The sequence below is a fragment of the Balaenoptera acutorostrata genome, chromosome 10 (genome assembly GCF_949987535.1).
Source record: "Balaenoptera acutorostrata chromosome 10, mBalAcu1.1, whole genome shotgun sequence".
Classification (NCBI taxonomy): domain Eukaryota; kingdom Metazoa; phylum Chordata; class Mammalia; order Artiodactyla; family Balaenopteridae; genus Balaenoptera; species Balaenoptera acutorostrata.
In genome coordinates this window covers 82,451,105-82,471,907 of record NC_080073.1, presented here as the reverse complement: position 1 = coordinate 82,471,907, position 20,803 = coordinate 82,451,105, and the positions used below count along the sequence as shown (strand labels likewise).

At 43.0% G+C, this 20,803-nt stretch overlaps 2 protein-coding genes across 5 annotated transcripts in view; both read left to right on the top strand.

Annotated features, from left to right (window-relative positions):
- Positions 1-1,762: 1,762 nt before the first annotated feature.
- Positions 1,763-20,457, top strand: LOC130709071 (translation initiation factor IF-2). 3 transcript variants are annotated; one of them, XM_057555051.1, is made up of 2 exons: positions 1,763-2,299; positions 20,315-20,457. In XM_057555051.1, exons 1-2 carry the CDS (start codon positions 1,777-1,779, stop codon positions 20,455-20,457), a joined length of 666 nt encoding a protein of 221 aa, XP_057411034.1. In that variant the 5' UTR covers positions 1,763-1,776. The 3 variants fall into 3 exon arrangements, with proteins under 3 accessions (XP_057411034.1, XP_057411035.1, XP_057411036.1); XM_057555052.1 differs by lacking the exon at positions 1,763-2,299 and adding an exon at positions 7,017-7,037; XM_057555053.1 differs by lacking the exon at positions 1,763-2,299 and adding an exon at positions 18,471-18,476.
- Positions 20,450-20,803, top strand: part of CILK1 (ciliogenesis associated kinase 1) — a 35,220-nt gene continuing 34,866 nt past the window's right edge. For both annotated transcript variants that reach the window (XM_007193881.2, XM_057555050.1), the window contains exon 1: positions 20,450-20,587. In XM_007193881.2, coding sequence (XP_007193943.2) covers positions 20,487-20,587 — 101 coding nt within the window. In that variant the 5' untranslated portion in view covers positions 20,450-20,486. The remainder of the gene's footprint in view (positions 20,588-20,803) is intronic.

Sequence of the window (20,803 nt, the reverse complement as noted above, 5' to 3'; positions counted from 1 at the left end):
GCAGTACATTTTTCTTCAGAAAATAGAGGCAAAAAAAAAAAAAAAAAAAAAGATGGGAGGGGTGCAGAATGGTGAGCTACAATAAGGAAGCCCCAACTGCTGTCTTTTAATATTAGAATCCACCCTTCCGATGGGTGTGTTTTCATTTGCATCCTAAATCAGCTACCTATAAAAAGTACATTCTTGTTTAACGGGGACTAAAAATTTACTAGTTTTCAGTTTTTAAGAGACTAGGGCTTAGGTCTTTTAAGGATGATTTTCCTTCCAATGACCTCTTTTAAATTGTATTTTGAAATTTAAATCAGGAGAGAAAGATTAGATGTACAGATTTATAATAGAAGAAAATGTTATATGTGACTCATGAATACAAAAGATCAGTTTTGCAAATGAGGAATGGGGTATTGAAATATTTTCAGAATGAGTCTATTTCATTAAACTTGTTGAATGCTTAGTCAGTTAGCACAGATGATTTCTATTATGCTAGTAAATAAAAAAGTTTAATGAAATAATAATTCGTATTTTTAACAATAAATTGAGCACCTATTTTATTAAAACGCTGTTATGTTTCATAGCTACTAATTTTCAATTTTAGGTCAGTATCCACTGTATCCACTAGGCTTCTTTACAGGGTTGTATTAGCTCATCATATTATGTAATACTTACTTATAATTTTCCCGAGGCTAGGACTACTGACCTAAGCCACTTACTAGCCCAGTGGACCCTTGTTAAAGGTAGATCAAGACAGTCCATTTGCCAGTTGCTTGGACAACTGAATTTGACTAAAACTGATCATTTTAAATACTTTAAAAATCACTTTTTCTGGGAGTAGTATATGATTTGTTAGGCTGTCTCCTGTCTCCCTATCTTTTCATTGACAATGACGTTCAGTTTTCATTTGCCATATGGTTTGGGTGTTATATAGGTAAACATGAAGGCAGATAAATGTTATACGTTTGCCAAGCGGCCAGATGACCCTTTCCCATTTGAGACAGGAAGTCTAAGGAAGTTTGTCCTGTATCTTGTAGGTTTCTTCAACAGAAGCAAGAAGAAAGAGGGATTCAGGCCTTTTGCATAGATTCTTCTTGGAAAAAACAATGTTTTCGGTTCTTAGAATTCAAAAACAAAGATAGTGAGAGAAAATTGATCTGCGCTGGGGAATTTAAACTCAGAGAAAGATCCACGATGTGTGAAAGGAATACTGCTTTATTAATTAAAACTGTGTTGCTTAGGGCAGTGTGGTTTCCCTGACCAGTAGCATCAGCACCAAAAATCTGGGGAGAGGGCCCAGCAATCTGTTTTCACAAGCTCTCTGGGTGATTCTGATGCCTCCAACTAAAGTTTGAGCACCCTCGGCTTGGGGCATTTATGTGAATTTAAATCGAGGACCTCGAAGCAATTTCTTTTTTCAAAGTGGTTCAGGGCCAATCCTTATAGGATGATTTACCTCCGCAATATAACTAACGACACAAGTGAAAGTGTTTAAAAAGTGTTAAGTGTTAGACTTCATATAACTAGTTAACACACAGAGGACAATTCTGTAGACCATTATCTAGTCTGTTCCCCACCTAACAATCCAGTTTTCCAAACTAAAGTTGCTCACAATATAAAAACCCTTGAAGTTCAAATGGATGCTAACGGGCAGTCTGGTTTTTATTTTAAATATTTTTTATTATGGTAAAATAGATATGACGCAATTTGCCATCTTCAACCACTTTCGGTGGCACTGCAGTTACGTTTTTTAAAGCCAGGAAAGTGTGTTCACCTCGATCACCTGTAATGAGATGTCCTCCGAACGTGCATCCTCAGCCTGCACTTCTACATCCTGATGCCCGAGGCAGCCGATCTGCAGTAAGGCGAGCGTGTGGAGCTGGAGGGCGCGTTGGCGGTCGGCGGGCCTCAGGGACCTTGGGCTCCAGCGGGCCCCGGGTGGAGAGCGGAGCGCGCGGCTCGGCGCCCCCGGCGGCCCGGCCGCGGTGCAGGGACGCGCGGGGCCAGCGAGGGGAGCTGCAGGGTAACTTTTCCCAGGGAAAGAGGCCGGTCGTCCCCACCAGAAGCCTCCCTGCCTTTTGTTTGTTTTCCTGCCGGAGGCTGGAGAGCGGCCGGGTGCCCCGCCGCTCACCATGCGCGGCGCGCCCCGCGCCCCTCGCCGGCGCCCCCGGGCGTCCCTACGCGGACCCCTCGGCCCGTCCTAGCGGGGGTCGCCCTGCTCCTGCTCCCGCTCCCGGGCCGGCTCCGCGTCCGCCCTCCGAGAAGCCGCGCTCCCCGCAGGGGCGGGCCCCCGCCTGTGCTCGCGGCGCCGGTAAGTGGGGTGGGGGATTAGGGGCTTCTGCCTGGTGACCTGTCACTCGGGGCGATGGACCGGAGCTGCGAGGGCCCCCAGTGCCGTGGCCCCGCGAAGGATCGGAGGGCGAGGGAGAGGCTCTCGGGCTGTAGTTTCTCTCCGCGGTTCTGTGGGTCTCTCCCTCTTGGCAGAAAAACTCCCGTTTCCTCGGAGTCTGGAAGATTTTGATGGGTGTTTACCTTTTGGCGTTAAAGAAGGGAAAGATCCCAGCCCGATTTGAAGCCCCTTTGGTAGGATATGGAGGACTTGCTTTCGGAATTTTCCTGACTAGGCCTTTGGCTGTCCCGCAAGAGGTCTGAGCAAGAAATCCTCACACATTTATGTGCAACCATTTTTCACTGGGTTTCTTTCTGCTCTGATTTCTTTCTTACTAATCTGAGTAGATGTTATGAGAGGGATGCTGAAGGACTTTACAGAACCACCGTTTTCTTTTGTAATGCACCTTTTAAAGTTTGACTTTGACACTAGCATTGAGGGCTTTTACTTTTAAATAAAAAAGTAGTTGAATGCCTTATTCTGCAGAAAAGAGTATTCGTTTCCACTTATAACTAAATAAAGAGCTGCTTTTGCTAAAGCTGAATTGTACTGAGAAACTATCACCCTGAATTTTGCATCCAGAGCTAGACTTCTCTAAGGTATTGGCACTTGTTTTCTATTTTTGCCTGGAGCACTCTTTGTAGCAGCTTGATAGGTACAGTTTTCGGTTTCTCACATTTTCCAGTGAGTGGGCTTTCAGGATGTGCCCTCAAAGTGAATTGTACTTTTGCTGAATATAAAATTAAAATGAGCTTTACATTTGTGTAGTTAACATATAAATTATTAAGAAGAATTTGTGCCTCAACCATATGTTAGCTGTGCTAAGAGTTAATGTATTCATAAATATGCACATTTGAAATAGTTTCTGAACAAAGCACTGCAATTTGGTAAAGAATTTGGCCTTCCTGTCTCTTTGAGGACCAGTAATTGTGGGTGTAGAAATAAGAGCAGTGGTGGGATTCTTTATTTAAAATGATACCCTGTGCCACTGCTTGCTCCCTAAGGTGCAGCCCTTACAGTGACCCTGCCTGTCCCCTTTACCTTGTCCCCTTCTCCAGAGTCAAAACTGGTGGCAGGGCAAGAGCGGGCAACCACGTTTCTAAGTGAGACCAGTTTAGTTTCAGATGATGGAAGGATGTGTTGGAGGGTTGATGGAGCTTGTTTGAGTGGGCAGAGGTCTGTCCTAGCCAAGGGAACTCAGCATTTAGCCACAAAGAAATGCTTTTCTCTCACTGAAATGTCTTACTTTCAGACTGTGTGGAAACAGGCTACCAGGATAAAGAAACCAGGCTTTGGGGGTTTTATTTGTTTACTGTTTCACATCATCAAAACTCTTTTTCTACTTTCATTGTTTTCTTCTCATTGTTTTTTTGAGGTTCCCAGTAATGGTGGAAATCCTGTCAGTCTTGAACCTTTTGGAATTCTCTTTAACAGCCTTTTCCTTCATTTCCTTCATCCTTTCTATCAATGAGTCATGAAGACCTTTGACATGTGATTTATATAGCGCCCTCCCTCCATATTCTAATCCAGAGGTTCACCCTTCCTCTCCTGCAGACTGGGGCAGCCTCTGAGCTAGCGCCCCAAGCTGGCTCTTAGTAAGTCCTCATTAAATGTTTGCTGAATGAGTGGATGGACGGATGGAATGGGTGAATGAATGAATGAGACACACACCTTTCTGGTTTCTTCAGCTTCTTGTCCATCTAGTCTTTTAAAACTATCAGTTCCTCACGTCTCTCCTTGCCTTGCAACCCTCAGGTCCTCTCCCTTCTCAACTCTCTCAAGTCTAAAATAATTTGCCTGATTTTTAAGGCCTCTCATAATCAGGCCTCACCCCTCCTATCTAAATTCTATTTTCAGTTCAGCATACATCTTTGCACTCTATGGGTGTGGTCTTCTTTCGAGCCTGTTCTACTAAGGGGGCCGGGATGGTTCCTGCTCAGATCGCTGTCCTAGAAACCCTCACCCCTCTCCCCCATCTCCTGTGCAAATCTTACCCTTCCTCAGAGGAGGAAGCTAAGTCCTCACTTCTTCTATAACATCTTCTCTAACTATTCATTTCTCTTCTCTCTCTTGCAAGTCTCCAGTTTCTTTTGTAATGCACCTTTTAAAGTTTGACTTTGACACTAGCATTGAGGGCTTGTATTTTTTTTTTTTTTTTGGCTGAGTTGGGTCTTTGTTGCTGCATGCGGCTTTCTCTAGTTGTGGACGAGCCAGGGCTACTCTTCGTTGAGGTGAGCAGGCTTCTCATTGTGGTGGCTTCTCTTGTTGCAGAGCACGGGCTCTAGGCGCACGGGCTTCAGTAGTTGTGGCTCGCGGGCTCTAGAGCGCAGGCTCAGTAGTTGTGGCGCACGGGCTTAGTTGCTCCACGGCATGTGGGATCTTCCCGGACCAGGGCTCGAACCCGTGACCCCTGCATTGGCAGGCAGATTCTTAACCACTACGCCACCACGGAAGCTCGAGGGCTTATATTGATCTCTCATTGGTTTAGGTTATTTTAAGCCTCTTTAGGGCAGGAGCCATATTTTCTGCATGGTAATGTGGGGTTGTGGGCTTTGAAGTCAGGCAGAATTGAGGTCGGGGCCTCACTCCTCGGTACTCATGTGTCCTTATGGATTCTCCAAGCATTAGTCCTCGCGTGTAAAATAGGGGAAATGCCTCCCCACCTGGCTGCAGTGTGGAGATGGTCTTGGTGCCTGAACAGCACCTGGAACACACCTGACAAAAATCTGCTCATCCCTCCAGTGACTGGGAGAGCCCTGAACATGTAGTAAATATTTGGTAGATGTTTGTCAGCTGACTTGGAGTCAAGTCATGGCTGGGTCTGGAGGCCCAGGGGATGGCAGCCATGCAGAATCCTTAGTAAGTGTTATCCTGCCCTTACTTAAACCAGCTTGAGCTTAGGTTATTCCTGGTGACAGCTCTGCTTCTGGGATCTGTTGCTGTTTTTCCGTCTGAACCTTGCCAGGAACACGACTGCCTTTAAATTTTTTTTTTCACTGCTTCTTTGCGGCAAGCTCCTCCATTTCATTTTGCAGGCTCTTGCTGAGTTGGAGTTGTACGTAGCACTTCTGTTTTTCTGCTTGTGAGGGTATGTATTTATGGTAGGACGTGTTGCCTAGCGATTTCTTGGCAGAATTCTGGGCACAGTGACCTTTCTTTGTATGTTGATCTGTCAGCCTGTGAATAGTGTCTTAACTGTAAATTTTCTCATCAGCTCTCTTGCTTGACCATGACCTTCTGAGAAAGGCCTGTAACTAGAGCATCAGAAACCTCCTATCTGTGGACCTCAGTGTTTGTGGTTGCTGTAGGTGACCCGGAGAACATGCAGAGGTGTGCGCCAGATGACTTACACCCATATCTACAGTGTAACCGTGTCCTAGGTTGTGGCTGTGCTTTCCTTGAAAGGGTTTTAACTTCCTTATTAGTACACCTGTGTGTTCAAGAAAATTACCTGGTAAAAGCAATTTGCTGAAGTAAATCAATTCCTGGGGCAGATTGCATTAAAATGCTAAGTTATGGAAGGAAGAAATCAGAGGCATCTTTACTTGTAGCCAAAGAAGTAGAAGCAGTGGAGGGTCCCCTCGAGATGGTAACCAAGGTTGATGTGGAATTCACGCTCACTCTCTCTGCTCCTCGTGAGGTGCTGTCTGATGCTCGGAAAATTCTGCTGCTCAACAGATCCTAGGGAAATACTCAATCCAAGCGGAGAGCTTCCTTTCTTGATTCCTTCCAAGGAAACGGAAGCGTCCTTGCACTTTAAGTGCCTGGCTCACTGTGCTTTTTTTTTTTTTTTTTTAACATCTTTATTGGAGTGTAATTGCTTTACAATGGTGTGTTAGTTTCTGCTTTATAACAAAGTGAATCAGTTATACATACACATATGTTCCCATATCTCTTCCCTCTTGCGTCTCCCTCCCTCCCACCCTCCCTATCCCACCCCTCTAGGTGGTCACAAAGCACCGAGCTGATCTCCCTGTGCTATGCGGTTGCTTCCCGCTAGCTATCTATTTTACGTTTGGTAGTGTATATATGTTCATGCCACTCTCTCACTTTGTCACAGCTTACCCTTCCCCTTCCCCATGTCCTCAAGTCCATTCTCTAGTAGGTCTGTGTCTTTATTCCCGTCTTGCCCCTAGGTTCTTCATGACCTTTTTTTTTTTTTTCTTTAGATTCCACATATATGTGTTAGCATACGGTATTTGTTTTTCTCTTTCTGACTTACTTCAACCTAAGTGTCCATCAACAGATGAATGGATAAAGAAGATGTGGCACATATATACAATGGAATATTACTCAGCCATAAAAAGAAACGAAATTGAGTTATTTTGTAGTGAGGTGGATGGACCTAGAGTCTGTCATACAGAGTGAAGTAAGTCACTGTGCTTTGAAAGTCGAAACCTTCGTAGAAAGAAGTGCCTGGGTTTGAACTCACCTGTGCAGCTGGCTTCAAATCCTGGGAGCGCCGACTTTTGAAGCTGTCTCAGAGTTTGAAGAAAGCACGTCTCTGGAGAGCTGCCACTTTTTTTTCTATGTAGTTTCAGGATTAGCAATACCTTCATGTACTTTTTGCAGAAGGGGAAGTGGGAGCATTTGTTACATCTTTAATCGACTATGAAAACATTTCTTATATTCACACATTTAAAACTCTGCTGCCCTGAAGGTAACAAGAATTCTGTCCGTTGGGCCTCAGCATCTCAGCTGTAAAGTGAGGGTGGGGGCGGTGATCATTCAGGTCCCTTATAGGGAAAAAAATCTGATTCTATAGTCAGGTTTCCTCAATATGATACTATGCCCGTGTTGAACTTAGGTCCTATTAAACTGAGCATTCAATCTATGCTAATTAGCGTTAGGTTATATATTACCTTACTTTCAGTTTTTCCTAGATTTTGTTTGTCAGCCTCAGTTTTTTTTTAATTTAAAAAATACTGTTTTTAAAATAAAATAACACAATAGTGTTATTTCCACCATGCTCTTAGTAGCCACTTGATAAGTGTACAGTGATGGCCGAGGGCTTGTAAGAGCCACATATTTGTGAGGAAAGATCAATGTGAGTCATTTTTTATCTTTTTATAGGTGTAGTGTGGTCTATGATAAAGTGCTGATAACATGTGACTGCTCTCGTGGTTAATATAAAAGATAATGGCCCAGAACCAAGAAGATAAAGGAGTAGTGGTGTAATGTCCACCTACATATTTCACAATATCATGAAAGTTACTATCTGCATGAGTTTGTAGTTCCGAGAAGACAATAGTTAATGGTTCTGTCCTCTTGGACACTGCCTGTGCTTTGAAAGTGAATTTACTGATGATTGGTTTAACCAGACAAAACCGAGTGAGAAAAAAGTAAGTTATATATGCCTACCTGTCATCTTAGCTGTTAAAAAGCAAATGTTTTCCTAAATTTTTATAAAAGCTTTTAGAAGGATTCATAATTTTTGTGCCCTAGTCTCCATAGAGCTGTTCAGTTTTGTAAAGAATCTATGAGGGATGGCAGTAGGAGTGGGGTTGATGGTATAGGAAAATTAACAAAGTGACCCTTTATAAACCCATAAGTTACTCATTCATTAATTTATTCATTCAACACATCTTTATTTTGAGCACCTATTTGGGCCAACTGGATGCCAGGTACTTGTCTGGTCGCTGGGAATACAGTTGTGAACATAACAAAATTTCTGCCCGCAGAAAGCTTATATTCTCAGGATACACGCAGTCTGTATATGTAACCCTGTGACCCACAGGTAAATGAGGATTATGTGGAAAGGGCTAAAGTGCTCTGCCTCCGTGCAAGGTTTCCTGTGCTTCAGGGGTCCACACATCATGCCCTGCAGGCATGTCCTGCCGGCTGCCTGTTTTTGTAAATAGAATTGTACCGGGATGCAGCCGTGCCCATTTGTTTACGTGTCATCTGTGGCTGCTTTTGTGCTACAGCAGAGGATTTGAATAGTTGTGCCAGAAACATGTCACCCTCACAGCCTAACATATTCACCGGCCCTTCACAGAAAACATTTGTTGACACCTGCTCTATTTTATTTTTATGTTAAGCCTTTACTTCCTCAATATGTTTTATTGATTTGTTTGTTGTTACACATGGTGGTGAATGAAGCATCTTACGCTGCGTGAGATAAGCCCTGAGTTAAACGTGCTGTGATATTTGAGTAGCGGTTGAATGTGTGACATGTTCTGATTCACTCCCTCATCTTCACCTCGCCCTCCCTTGCCCACCCTTAGAACAGAGGGTGGCAATCAGGTGAGCACCTGGGGCTGGGACCATGGCCACCGCCTGCGTGAAGCTGGGGGACTGTCACCCCAACTCATCCGCAGTTTCCCACAAGTCAGAGGAAATTTATTCTTCCTCTGGGTCTTCAATATTTCCTTTCCCTTCGGTTCTTCACAGCCCACAGACCACATAGAATGATGGGTCCTAGTTTAGAAATAATCTACAAGCAATGGAAGACTTTACTTTAGGTTCGGGGCACAGCGCCCTTTGTGGGAGAAGTGATGGGAAGTGGTAGACCCTTCTCCTGGGATTTAGGACCTGGTGCATGAATTCTCCTTTCAGAAGCTGGGGTTGAAGGATGTGAGGGAGGTCAGGGCATGAAACAGTCTCTGGGGAATAGAAGAGGGCAGCCCAGGTAACGGATCCTCTTCTCCCATCCTTCCAATTAAGGCAGTAGCCAGAAGCATCTTTAATGTGCTCCTTGTCACAGGAAAGGCAGCGCACGTTCCACAATAAAGGAGGCTCTTTGGGCATTGTAGCTGCTGTCCCCAATGCAGAAAAAAGCACTGGTCCAAGAGGCAAAATATTTAAAGGACATTCTTGCTAAAATGTATGTGGGTAGAAGAATTAGGTCCCAGAGAGAAAAATTAGAAATACAAATGTATTATTTTTAGTACCTTTTAAAAATGTAATGATGTAATGTAACAATATTAACTTTAGAAATGTAACACTATTAACTTTACTCTTGTAAAGTTATGAAATGTTCGAACCTAGAATTCATGCCAGTTAAGGTAAAATGGAACTCAGAAGTGCCAGGAGAAGGGCCATTGAGTGATTTTGCACATGATCTAGTTTTCCGATGAGGACAGGTGAAAGCAGTGGCATCTTTTCAGTGGAAAACGATCAAGGCTCAGGGAGAAAAGCTCTTCACACAGGTCTGAATGGTGGAAGTGGCGCTGGTAAACCACGACTCCCAGAGATGCCCACTTTTGCGTACAATTTTCTGTCTCCTATCTTAAAAAATGAGTAATTGTGGCATTTATTCAGTGACTCTTAAGTTTTCAAACTAAAGAGCGGACCACCCTTTGCCTGGTTGGTTTCCCAGGCTGGGAATGAGCAGGGCACCCGGTGTGAGAGCCCGGCCGTGAGCAGATGATCTGCCCTACTGAGGACTGAGCCGAGGGGAGGGAATTGGGACAGACCGCAGGAAGGTTTCCCCAATGTCACCCAGCCAGAAAAACCATAGCATTCATTTTAAAGTTTGTCTGGAACCCTTTGAAAGCGAAATACAGCTGTGCTGCTCTGTGAGTTGGGTACAGCCTAACCCAGAAGCCGAAGGCCTGATCTGACGACACTGTGGGGACCTTTCTGTGATTCTTTGAGACCCAGTAATTCCAGCACCATGGTGGGAGGGCCCAGGCAGCCCGCCTGCTTTAGCCTTTCTGCAGTATTTACTATTCTCCCATTTCAGAACTTCAGAACATTTCTGCTCAGGGCAAACAATCTGAGTACCATGACTTTGCGCATGAAGAAATAGAAGCATTCTGTTTTGAGATACTTACCAAGGGTGGTACAGAAGATACATAGCAAAGACTAAAATTCATGTTTTGACCATTCAAACCATGAGTACCTGCTAGTGTAGGCGGAGCATGAGGTATGAGGGCAGAGATGAAAGAAACGTGGTGACTGTCCGGGACAGGCCTGTGTGCCATTGACCACTGGGGAGTGGGGACAGGGCACTGTGGCCTCTTGGGGAGAGAGCCGTTGGCTGTGTCTGTGCAGGTTGGGACAGGAGGCCCTGGAAAGGTGATGTTTGAGCTGGACTCGGAGGGAGGAAAAGGAGTAGATTCTGAGCTTTGGGGTCTGGCTAAGACAGTGAGACACTTATCCTGCTCCGGAAGGGAGATGATGTATAGCACACAGGGTCCCTCTGGGGCACTGTCTGCTCTTCGCTAGCTTTTGTGCATGTGATGGGAAGGGTGGAAACGTTGATCTGTTTTTTTTCTTAGACAAGTGCCAGCTTGATTCCTGACCCAGAGAGCCACAGAACCACAGAACAATGGAGCGGGAAACCACCTTGCTTCATTAAGTCCCGTGCCCTCACCTCACAGAAATTAACCTGAGGGCGAAGAGATGCTCCGAGTCACAGGAGGTCTGTGCCGAGTGGAAACTGGGACTCAGTTCCTCTTTGTCTGCAATCACTTGCCTCCCCTGTAGGCAGTGGCTGCGGGCAAGGTCCCCGCTCGGTCCACTGCAGTTCGATTGTAGAATGAGGCCAACTAGAGCATGGCCACATCACCGGTTTCCATATTTGGACTTTGAGCTACAAAGTACTTCTTTTAATTCCTCTCGTTCTCAGATCCTCAAAAGATTTCATAACCTTTGGATCTTTTGCAATCTCTCCCCTAAGTTTGGTGCAGTCGGCCCAGGTTCCTATCTCACTGCCAACACTTATTAGTTGCATAACCGTGAACAAGTAGCTGGTGTCTCAGATTCCTTATCTGTAAAATAGGGGTAATAATAATAGTACCTACCTGGTGCTGTTGTGAGGACTGAATGGATTAACATATGCAAAGCACTTATAACAGTACGGTATACATAGTAAGTTCTGAAATTATTATTATTATTACCTTTCTGGCTTATTTGATATATTAGTAAGCTACGTGTGGATTGGTTATAGTGAGTGATTATCCAAGTTCATTCTTGGAGTCTGAGTGGTATTTAGAAGTACTGCCCGTTAACATGTTAGCTGATTCCCCAAGTTAATGGATGGGCTGTTACACCCCATTCACTTCCCAGGCAGTAGTGACTGTCTATATACCAGGAACTGTGAATTCACATGCTCTCAGGGGCAGAGGAGGAAATGTACAAGAATCAAGGAAGCTGGGTATGTGCTTGTTAAACGGTAGGGAGTTGCTCTTCTCTTTTAAAAAGAGAACAACAATTTTTCTTTCCCTCCAGTTTTTCTTCGAATGAGGTTTTTTCCCAGGCTTTTTCCTTTGTTACTTTTGATATAGGCACAGGAATAGAGAAATATTTTTCTTCTAGTAAAACAAATGGCTGTGAAGGTGCAAAAATAAATGGCAACTAAAAAAAAAAATTAGCAACTGACACGACATTCATTTTAGGGACACAGGGAGGTTGGGGACAGTGACGGGATAGAGAGCTCACGCTTGGCCTAAAAGGCCAGTGACCACCCTTGTCTAGCTTTTTATTCCCACGGAGGACAAAGGACCTTGTGTTATTAGCTCTTCAGTTTTTCTAGAGCTACCCCAAATCTCGATATTTATATGAAAGTTCCCATTTTAAAATATAAACTCAAAGCATATCTGTGAATTCCATCCTCAGCCTGCCTGTTTGCAGCCCCTGGTCCACACAGGGTAGAACCTCCGTATGCTACTGTCATCTACTGAGATTTCAGCCAGAATTGTGAAGTCTTGTCTGCTTTGTAGAGTTAAAGAGAAATACTCTCTATCGTTCAAAAAGGACTGCCTTTGTTCATTGGGTAACTAAGCATTAGATTCTTGATTTCATTCCTAAGACACTCAACTTTGTATGAATAGAAAACCACGGCTGCCATAGCTCAGATGACTGTGGGAGTCTGTGGGAGGTTTCATTGGATGGTGGTATCTATCCCGTGAAGATATTGGGTCCTAATCCCTGGAACCTGTGAATTTTTCCTTATTTGGCAAAATAGACTTTGTAGGTGTGATTAAATTAAGAAATCTGAGATGGGGAGATAAACCTATCTCTAAATGGAGATAGGTTTAGTGGGCCCTAAATGGAAATACTAGTCCTCGTAAGAGAGAAGCAGAGGGAGATTGGACACAGAGAGGAGTCAGTGTGACCACAGAGGCAGAGACTGGAGTGGTGTGGCCACAAGCCAAGGAACACCAGCAGCCACCAGACACTGGAAGAGACAAGGAGGAAGTGAGCCAATACCTCTGGAGGAGGTGCCAATACCTTGATCTTGACCCAGTGATACTGGTTCTGGACTCTGGCCTCCAGAAACGTGAGAGAATACATTTCTGCTGTTTTAAGCTACCAAGTTTATGGTAATTCATGAACAGCAGCTGTGGAAAACTAATATTGTTAGTAAGGAAAAATTTTTTAAATTGGTTTTTGCCAGTGATGCATGGATCAGTAAATGACATGTCCTTGACGAGAGAAATTAGCCATTATTTAGGGATCAGTGGCCCTAAGCCTTCCTTGAGATTTTTGGCTAGTGGTCCACATGGTGACTTCTTGCTTGTACAACTGTAGCACTCTGGTCGTCTCTACCCTGCCAGAAACTTACCCCAAGGGCCATTCCCTGGTCACTGTGTGTGTTCCAGAGGAATGCTTTCAGTTGTCCTTGACAGAATATCTGATGGTGGCTTCAGCAACAAAGACTTTTGATTAGGTCATATAACAAGAAATCTAAAGCAGATATTTTCAGGGATCGTGCAGCAGCCCAGTGATGTCATCCAGGATTCAGCTTCTTTCTTTTAATCCATCCTCAGCAGTTGGGATTCTCATCTTTAGAGCTGACGTCTCATAATCACCAGAAGACTGTCTCAGCTCTGAATATTACAGCTTTATACAACCATGTTCAAGGCAGAAACACAGGGCAACCTCTTTGTCAGCTGTCTCTATCAAAGGGTAGATTCCCTCTCAGAAGCCCTTCTCTTCCCTCACCAGCTCACTTTCCTTTCCGTCTCATAAGTCAGAGCCATAGTCCCACTCCTAAACAGTGTTGGGTAGGAAGTACAATGGAATTGTTTGGCTTGGCTTCAACTGATCGTTGTCCATGCCCTGGGGCTGTAGTAGGTGGCTGCCATCCCTGACTGTATTGAATCGGGAATAAAATCAGAGCCCTATAAACTAAGCAGCAAGAGGAGCATTGCTATTGGGTAGATCAGCAATGGCATCAGTCATATCGCCCTTCTTTTTCCTAGTGCGTTGTCCATCACCCTGTTGTTTTCGTCCTTTCCTTTCAGAGTAAAACATGAGTCATCATATTCAGGCCACCACAAAAATGATGAACAACTGAACAATACTGATCTCAAAAGTCAGTAACCACTTCCTGCTAGGATATGCTCAGAGTTGACCATGGGTTGAATGCTACTTTTTGTCTAATGCTAATTTGAATAATACCACTTGGAAATAATTCACTAGAGAACAGAAAGCTCAGATAGTTGTCATGGTTCTGTTCTCTAGATCTGTATATAGTGTAACTAACCCTCCTCTCTGATACTCCTTTGTACCCTTGAAACAATCACCACAGCTTCCTAAGTCCCTTTTTCTTCATGCATTCTCTGTTTCTTCAACTACTCTTCTCGTGCTTTCATTTAGGCCCCTTATTATGTTCTTTAATATCTTTCTTGAAGTTTGTCATCCAAAGTTGTACAGTAATTCAGGTGTACGTTGAGATTGTCATGTCCCTTGTTCCAGACCCACAGCTGCCATGTTGCAAAACTCCAGTGGACACCATTCATGTAGTGTTCTATGAGTAGCCCAGAGTTGTGCAAGGTATTAGCATTGTCTGAATGTTGTCCTCCTAATAAGAACTCCAACAATGTGCTATCTTTGGGGAAAAAAAATAAAGCAACCTTAGAGCATCTCCAGTGAGAGGTTTTGTGCATATCTCAAATTCAACACCTTAGAAAACAGAACCCATTGTGTCTCCTACTCTCTATAACATTCATCCTGTCTGGTGCCTTTGTTCAGGCCTTCCACATATTTCACCTGACTATTGCAGTAACCTCCGTCTAGTCTCTCTGCCTCTAGTCTCTCTATTCTAATATCAGTTTGAATAGTCCAGGGGGATCTCCCTCATGTCATTTCCCTGCTTAAAAGCCCCAGAGAGCTCCCGTGTGGCAGGGTAAAGACCAAACTCCTGCATGATAGATATACGCCCTCACAGCTGGGCCTCACCCTAAGTTTCTAGCCATTCCCTGCATTTCCTTACTGCCCTCCGTGGCTTTTATGTCCTAGCCCTGTACTTCACAGTGGGGTTGCACATTACAGTCCCCTGGAGGGCTTTCTAAATGATCAAAACTCAGTCCCCACCCTCAACCTGACTCTTAGAGGCGGGGCCTGGGCATCAGTATTTGTTAAAAGTTCCCCAGGTGATTCTGTTGTTCACCCAGCGTAGGAACCGTAAGCTCTCGTGAACATGCCAAGCTCTTATACCCACCAACCTTTTGCAGAGTTTCCTCCATCTGTAATTCCTTTCTCTCCCTTTTCTGTGTAATAAAACTTTGCTCATTCTTCAAACCTCAATATTACCTCTTCTCTGAAGGGGTGTCTGGTCTCTCCCTCCTCCCAAGAGTTTGTTGCTCTCTCTACCATGGGCTTATAGCGTTTCCTACATTTTCCATGTACGTGTTGATCAGGAGTTATTTAAAGGAAGGACCCTTCTCTTATCCATAATGTGCCCCAGAAGCCTTGCATAGTGCTTGGCATCTTGGTAAAGTTTGAATAAAATTGTCAACCTGACTTCAGTGCCTGAAGAGACTCTAGTCTGATCCATTTTACAGTCGGTATGTAATTACCTGAAATAAAATTAAAAAGCAACTGCCACGTGTTGGTGAGGGTCAAATCTTGCCAGAGAAATTGAATTTTGTTCTATGATAATGTGACAGACAGTAACAAGGAGGAATCATAGGGTGACTGTATAGTGAATGAATGACCCATTCTATCACGATTTCAGTAAAGTTCTTAATTTTTTCAAGATAGCTTTTTCTCAGTGATAATCTAGGAAGACATTGTCCCAATTATGCAGTTTTAGTAGATGAGGAACTAACTATCAAAGAAAGGCTTCTATGATTAATAATTGATAGATATGAATTATTATTATTATATATAATGCCATTGCAAAAAAAGTGGGGGAGAGCCCACAGGCTACTGGAATGTAGATCGTTATTAAGTGTTGGTTGCCACAGTTCATCAAAGACATGGAGAAATGCGTGAGGATTCAGAGGTGAATGCCAAAGATAATTAAAGGAGTGGAAAACAGGTCCTATGAGGAAAGGTTGTGTAACTACAGCAAGAGGAGGTTGAGAGATACACATTTGATTACTAATTTGATGTACATCACATTTTCATGAGATAGTTTCTTTATATTCACACACAAAAAAAACAAAGCGTGAGGAAATTAGCTTAAATTAGAATAGGCAGGTTTCAGTTGGACATTAAGAAAACTAACTGGACTTATAAAATGCAAATCTGATCATGTTATTTTCTTGTTAAAAAAAAACCTTAATTAACTTCCCACTGTCTCTAGGTCAAAGCCTACTTTAAAAAAAATAGGGCTTCCCTGGTGGCATAGTGGTTTAGAATCTGCCTGCCAATGCAGGGGACACGGGTTCGAGCCCTGGTCTGGGAAGATCCCACATGCCGCGGAGCAACTGGGCCCGTGAGCCACAACTACTGAGCTTGCGCGTCTGGAGCCTGTGCTCCGCAACAAGAGAGGCCGCGATAGTGAGAGGCCCGCGCACCGCGATGAAGAGTGGCCCCCACTCGCCGCAACTGGAGAAAGCCCTCGCACAGAAACGAAGACCCAACACAGCCATAAATAAATAAATAAAATTTAAAAAAAAAAAAATAGATAAATAAAGCATGTAATTTATTAGTTAGCTGATTTTTGACAGATCAAAGTTCCAGTGATTTTTTTTTTTTTAAGGAAGATGACATACAACAATGATTTGGGAATTTTAATTTGTTGGAAAATGAAATTATGAATGATGCAGAAATCATATGTCATATCAAAAATATATGGAGATAAATTTGAAAAAGAAAAAGAGGGGAAAACAAACACAGAGCCCAAAATTGCTTATGTTGTGGCCCAAATGTTCTTTCTATGTTATGTTGAGACACACCTTGAATCCAAAACAGTCCACAATGCACAAATCGTGAAGTAGAGGAGCCATGATGTATGATGTGTTCTGTCATGAGCAAGTTCATATTAGGTTTTATTAAGTAAATCGACATTAAAATGTTTTAGGTTGAAAAAAATGCTTAAGATATCTATTATCTTTTTAAAGATTTCCTTCCTCTACCATTTTGAGAATTTTTTTAAACTTTTAGAATAATTCAAACATACAGAGTTGCAAGAACAGTACAAAGAAGACCCATACACCTTTTCCCCAATTTACCTTGTGTTAACATTTTACCCCATTGTGTATTTGTTCTCTCTCTCTCCCTCTCTCCACACACACGCACACACACAGAATTTTTGTTTTACCACTTGAGAATAAATTGCATATATTATGGTCCTTTGCTTACAAATCCTTCAGGGTGTATTTTCGTAGAATAAGACTATGCTGTTTCACAACCACAGGACAGGCATCAACTTTAGTAAATTTAATACAGATACAATACTTTAATCTAGCATCCATATCCTAATTGTTTCCATTAATGTCCTTTATAGTGTTTTCTTCTCCTTTAGTATAGGATCTAGTCAAAGCCTTATGTTTTTTGAAATGTCATTTGAGGCTCTCAACAAACAAACTTCTGGGGTTATCTCTTTCCAGTTCCAAGCTCCCACCTTCCCCTCCACCCCAGATTCAAGCCCCTGTGCCTTCTTTTCTGCTCCTTGGAATGCTAGAATCCCCTACATTACAAAACACCTACTTTTCTTTTTCCTTCAAGACTCAGTCTTTTATGAAGACTCTTCTTACTGCCCACCTGAGCCCAATTGGAATCAACCAAGTTAGAAGCCAGGGGGCTTTCTCCTTAACCGCTCCCCACATCCTGTACCCTCAGTGTACATGAAACATCTTAGTGCATATTCATGAGTATGCATCCACCCACTCTCATCCTCTGCCATGAGACTCTAAGATCTTTTAAAAAAAAAAAAGGACTGTATTTTATTGGTCTTTGTATCCCCAGATATTAACATAGGGTCTGTCACACAGGAAGTGCTTTAGAAATATTTATTAATCAGCAATGGAATCTATCACTGTAAAGAGCTGCTGAAGGAAGTTGTAGGGTGTCCGATCCTGTAGAGCTTCAAAAGAAGGAAAATGCTCTTCAAACCAGGGGCCTTAAAATGGTTCTGTGGGGAAATGGGAATGAGTGGGGGAGGGGCGGGGAGGCTTGATCTCTAAAAGGTTTTCCAGTTATATGGTAGAATATGGTGAAATCAGGAATAACCTTTACAGTTCTTAAGGTTTCTCAAGGTCATGCACAGCCTTCACAAAAACATAGACTAGAATTACTTTTTAATTTTTAATTTTGAACTGATTTTAGACTTTCAGAAATGTTACAAAAATAGTACAGACCGTTCTAAGCGATTCTTCACCCAGCTTACCCTAATATTAACATCTTCTATAACCGTACAACAATGATCAAACTCAGGAAGTTAGCATTGGCACAGTGCTATTAACTAAACTATGACCTTATTCAAATTTTACCAACTTTTCTGCTAATGTCTTTTATCTGTTCTGGGATCTTATTCAGGTTCTCACATTGTGTTTAGTTGTCATGTCTCCTTCTTTGCCTCCAATCTGTGACAGTTCCTCAGTCTGTCCTTGCCTTTTATGATCTTGACACTTTTGAAGAGTATCGGTCAGTTTTTTGTAGCATGTCCCTCATTTTGAGTTTGACGTTTTCTCATGAGTGGATTAAGGTTCTGCATTTTTGACAGAACACCACAGAGGTGATGGTGTGCCCTCCTCAGAGCATAATATCCAGGGTACATGGTGTCGTATGTCTTAGTAATGTTGATGTTGAACTTGATCACTTGGGTAAGGAGGTTTCTGTTAGATTTCTGCCTGTAGAGTTACCATCTTTCCCTTTGACATTAATAAATGTCTTAAAGATACTTTGTTTTTTTGGCTGCTCCATTTGGCTTGTGGGATCTTAGTTCCCCAACCAGGGATCGAAGAAACTGGGCCTGGTAAGTGAAAGGGCTGCCAGGGAATTCCCAAAGATACTTGGAAACTATGCGAATAGCCTGTTTCTCCTCAAACGTTCATCGACCAATATTTGCATCCATCGGCAATTCTTGTCTGCAACGAATTGTGACGTTTGCCTAATAACGGATTTCTTATTTCCCTCTTTCCTTCTACATTTATTGACTGGAATTCTTCTGGAAGGAGAAGCTGCATTGACTGGACTTAGATGCAGAATGTCACTTATTCCATCATTCTTTTCCGATCTTTTGATTTTTCAGATTATTAGTTTGACAGATGTATTTTTTTAATGTCTTTAGTGTTCTTATTTAAGCATTTACATTTTATTAATGTTTGCCTAAAGGCATTACAATCACTTAAGTTATGTACTGCATTTTCTTTATTATAGGCAGACTGAATGACACTCAATTTTATTTTATTTATTTATTTATTTATTTATTTTTTAATTTATTTATTTATTATTTATGGCTGTGTTGGGTCTTCGTTTCTGTGCGAGGGCTTTCTCTAGTTGTGGCAAGCGGGGGCCACTCTTCATCGCGGTGCGCGGGCCTCTCACTATCGTGGCCTCTCTTGTTGCGGAGCACAGGATCCAGACGCGCAGGCTCAGTAATTGTGGCTCACGGGCCTAGTTGCTCCGCGGCATATGGGATCTTCCCAGACCAGGGCTCGAACCCGTGTCCCCTGCATTGGCAGGCAGATTCCCAACCAGTGCGCCACCAGGGAAGCCCGACACTCAATTTTATAAATGAAAAATCAATGACTTATCTTTTTCTTTATAAATTTATTTATTTATTTATTTTTGGCTGCATTGGGTCTTCGTTGCCTCGCTCGGGCTTTCTCTAGTTGCAGCCAGCAGGGGCTACTTTTCCTCACGTGTGTGGGCTTCTCATTGTGGTGGCTTTTCTTGTTGCGGAGCACGGGCTCTAGGCGCGTGGGCTTCAGTAGTTGTGGCATACGGGCTCTAGAGCACAGGCTCAGTAGTTGTGGCGCACGGGCTTAGTTGCTCTGCGGCATGTGGGATCTTCCCGGACCAGGGCTCGAACCCGTGTCCCCTGCATTGGCAGGCGGATTCTTAACCACTGCTCCACCAGGGAAGTCCCATGACTTATCTTTTTAAAGAACACAACTGAAGGACTTTAAAAGAGACACACCCTACATACAGGCCTTAAAAAATTACTAGTTCTTTGTTTAGCTTCTGAATATCTAGTAATAAAAATAATATTAATAAAATATCGTTGTTGCCTAGCCACAAACAGTTCATGGAGCACATGTAAGTTCTATATCAGGAGAACCTTAATTTAAGCATTTCTTGGCCTTTGTATGTTTACATTGTTAATTGTAGCTGAATTACACATAACACAGTATATTTAGCATGGATTCTTGTAGCTCAGCAATTTCTATCGACCGTAGTTATCATGTCCTGTTTGCCTACAGTGGTTAGTCAGCAGAAAGGCATCAAATTGCAGCTGATTCATTTCTGAGTCAGTGATAAATCACTTTCCAAGAACGCTATGCCTCATTTTATAAAAAATTGGAAAAGAGCATTATTTAGACCAGAGGTTAACAAACTTTTTTTTTTGTAAAGGGTACAATAATAAATCCCTTAGGCTTTGTGGGTCATACAGTCTGTGTCACACCTACTCTGCTGTGTAGCGTGAAAGCAGCTGCAGACAATATGCAAGTGAGTGGGCATGACTGTGTTCCAATAAAACTTTATTTACAAAAAAACAGGTGGCAGGCTGGGGGTTACAGCTGACCCCTGATTTAGACAGACTTAGAATATACATTAACATTTATCCTTGTCTTTCATTTTTCTCTACAGGCAGAAGACTCATCTTTGAAAATATGTATTTGGGAGATAGTCACGTTCTATTGAGTACCTTGTGCTGGTGCTGCCATAGAAAAATCTGGTTACACTCCGGGGAGGTCTGCTGTGGCTGCAGGACTGATCCGCCTCGGCCCTGAGATGAGTGTCCGGCCTGAGCGGGCACACCATGAATAGATACACAACCATCAAGCAACTCGGGGATGGAACCTATGGTTCCGTCCTGCTGGGAAGAAGCATTGAGTCTGGGGAACTGATTGCTATTAAAAAGTAAGTTTTATCCTTCATGCTCACGAATCCATCCTCAATGACACATTGTCAACATAGTTTTAACTCTATGCTCTCCATTCCTCATCTGTGCAAAGTTTCTACAGGGGAGGCATGGAGAAGAATCTCAGACATTGATTGCTATGGGTTAGATGACTGTGAACTCTGGGATGCTTGTGTTAGAGTCTTAAACACATCCCCATGTTAGATGCACTACTT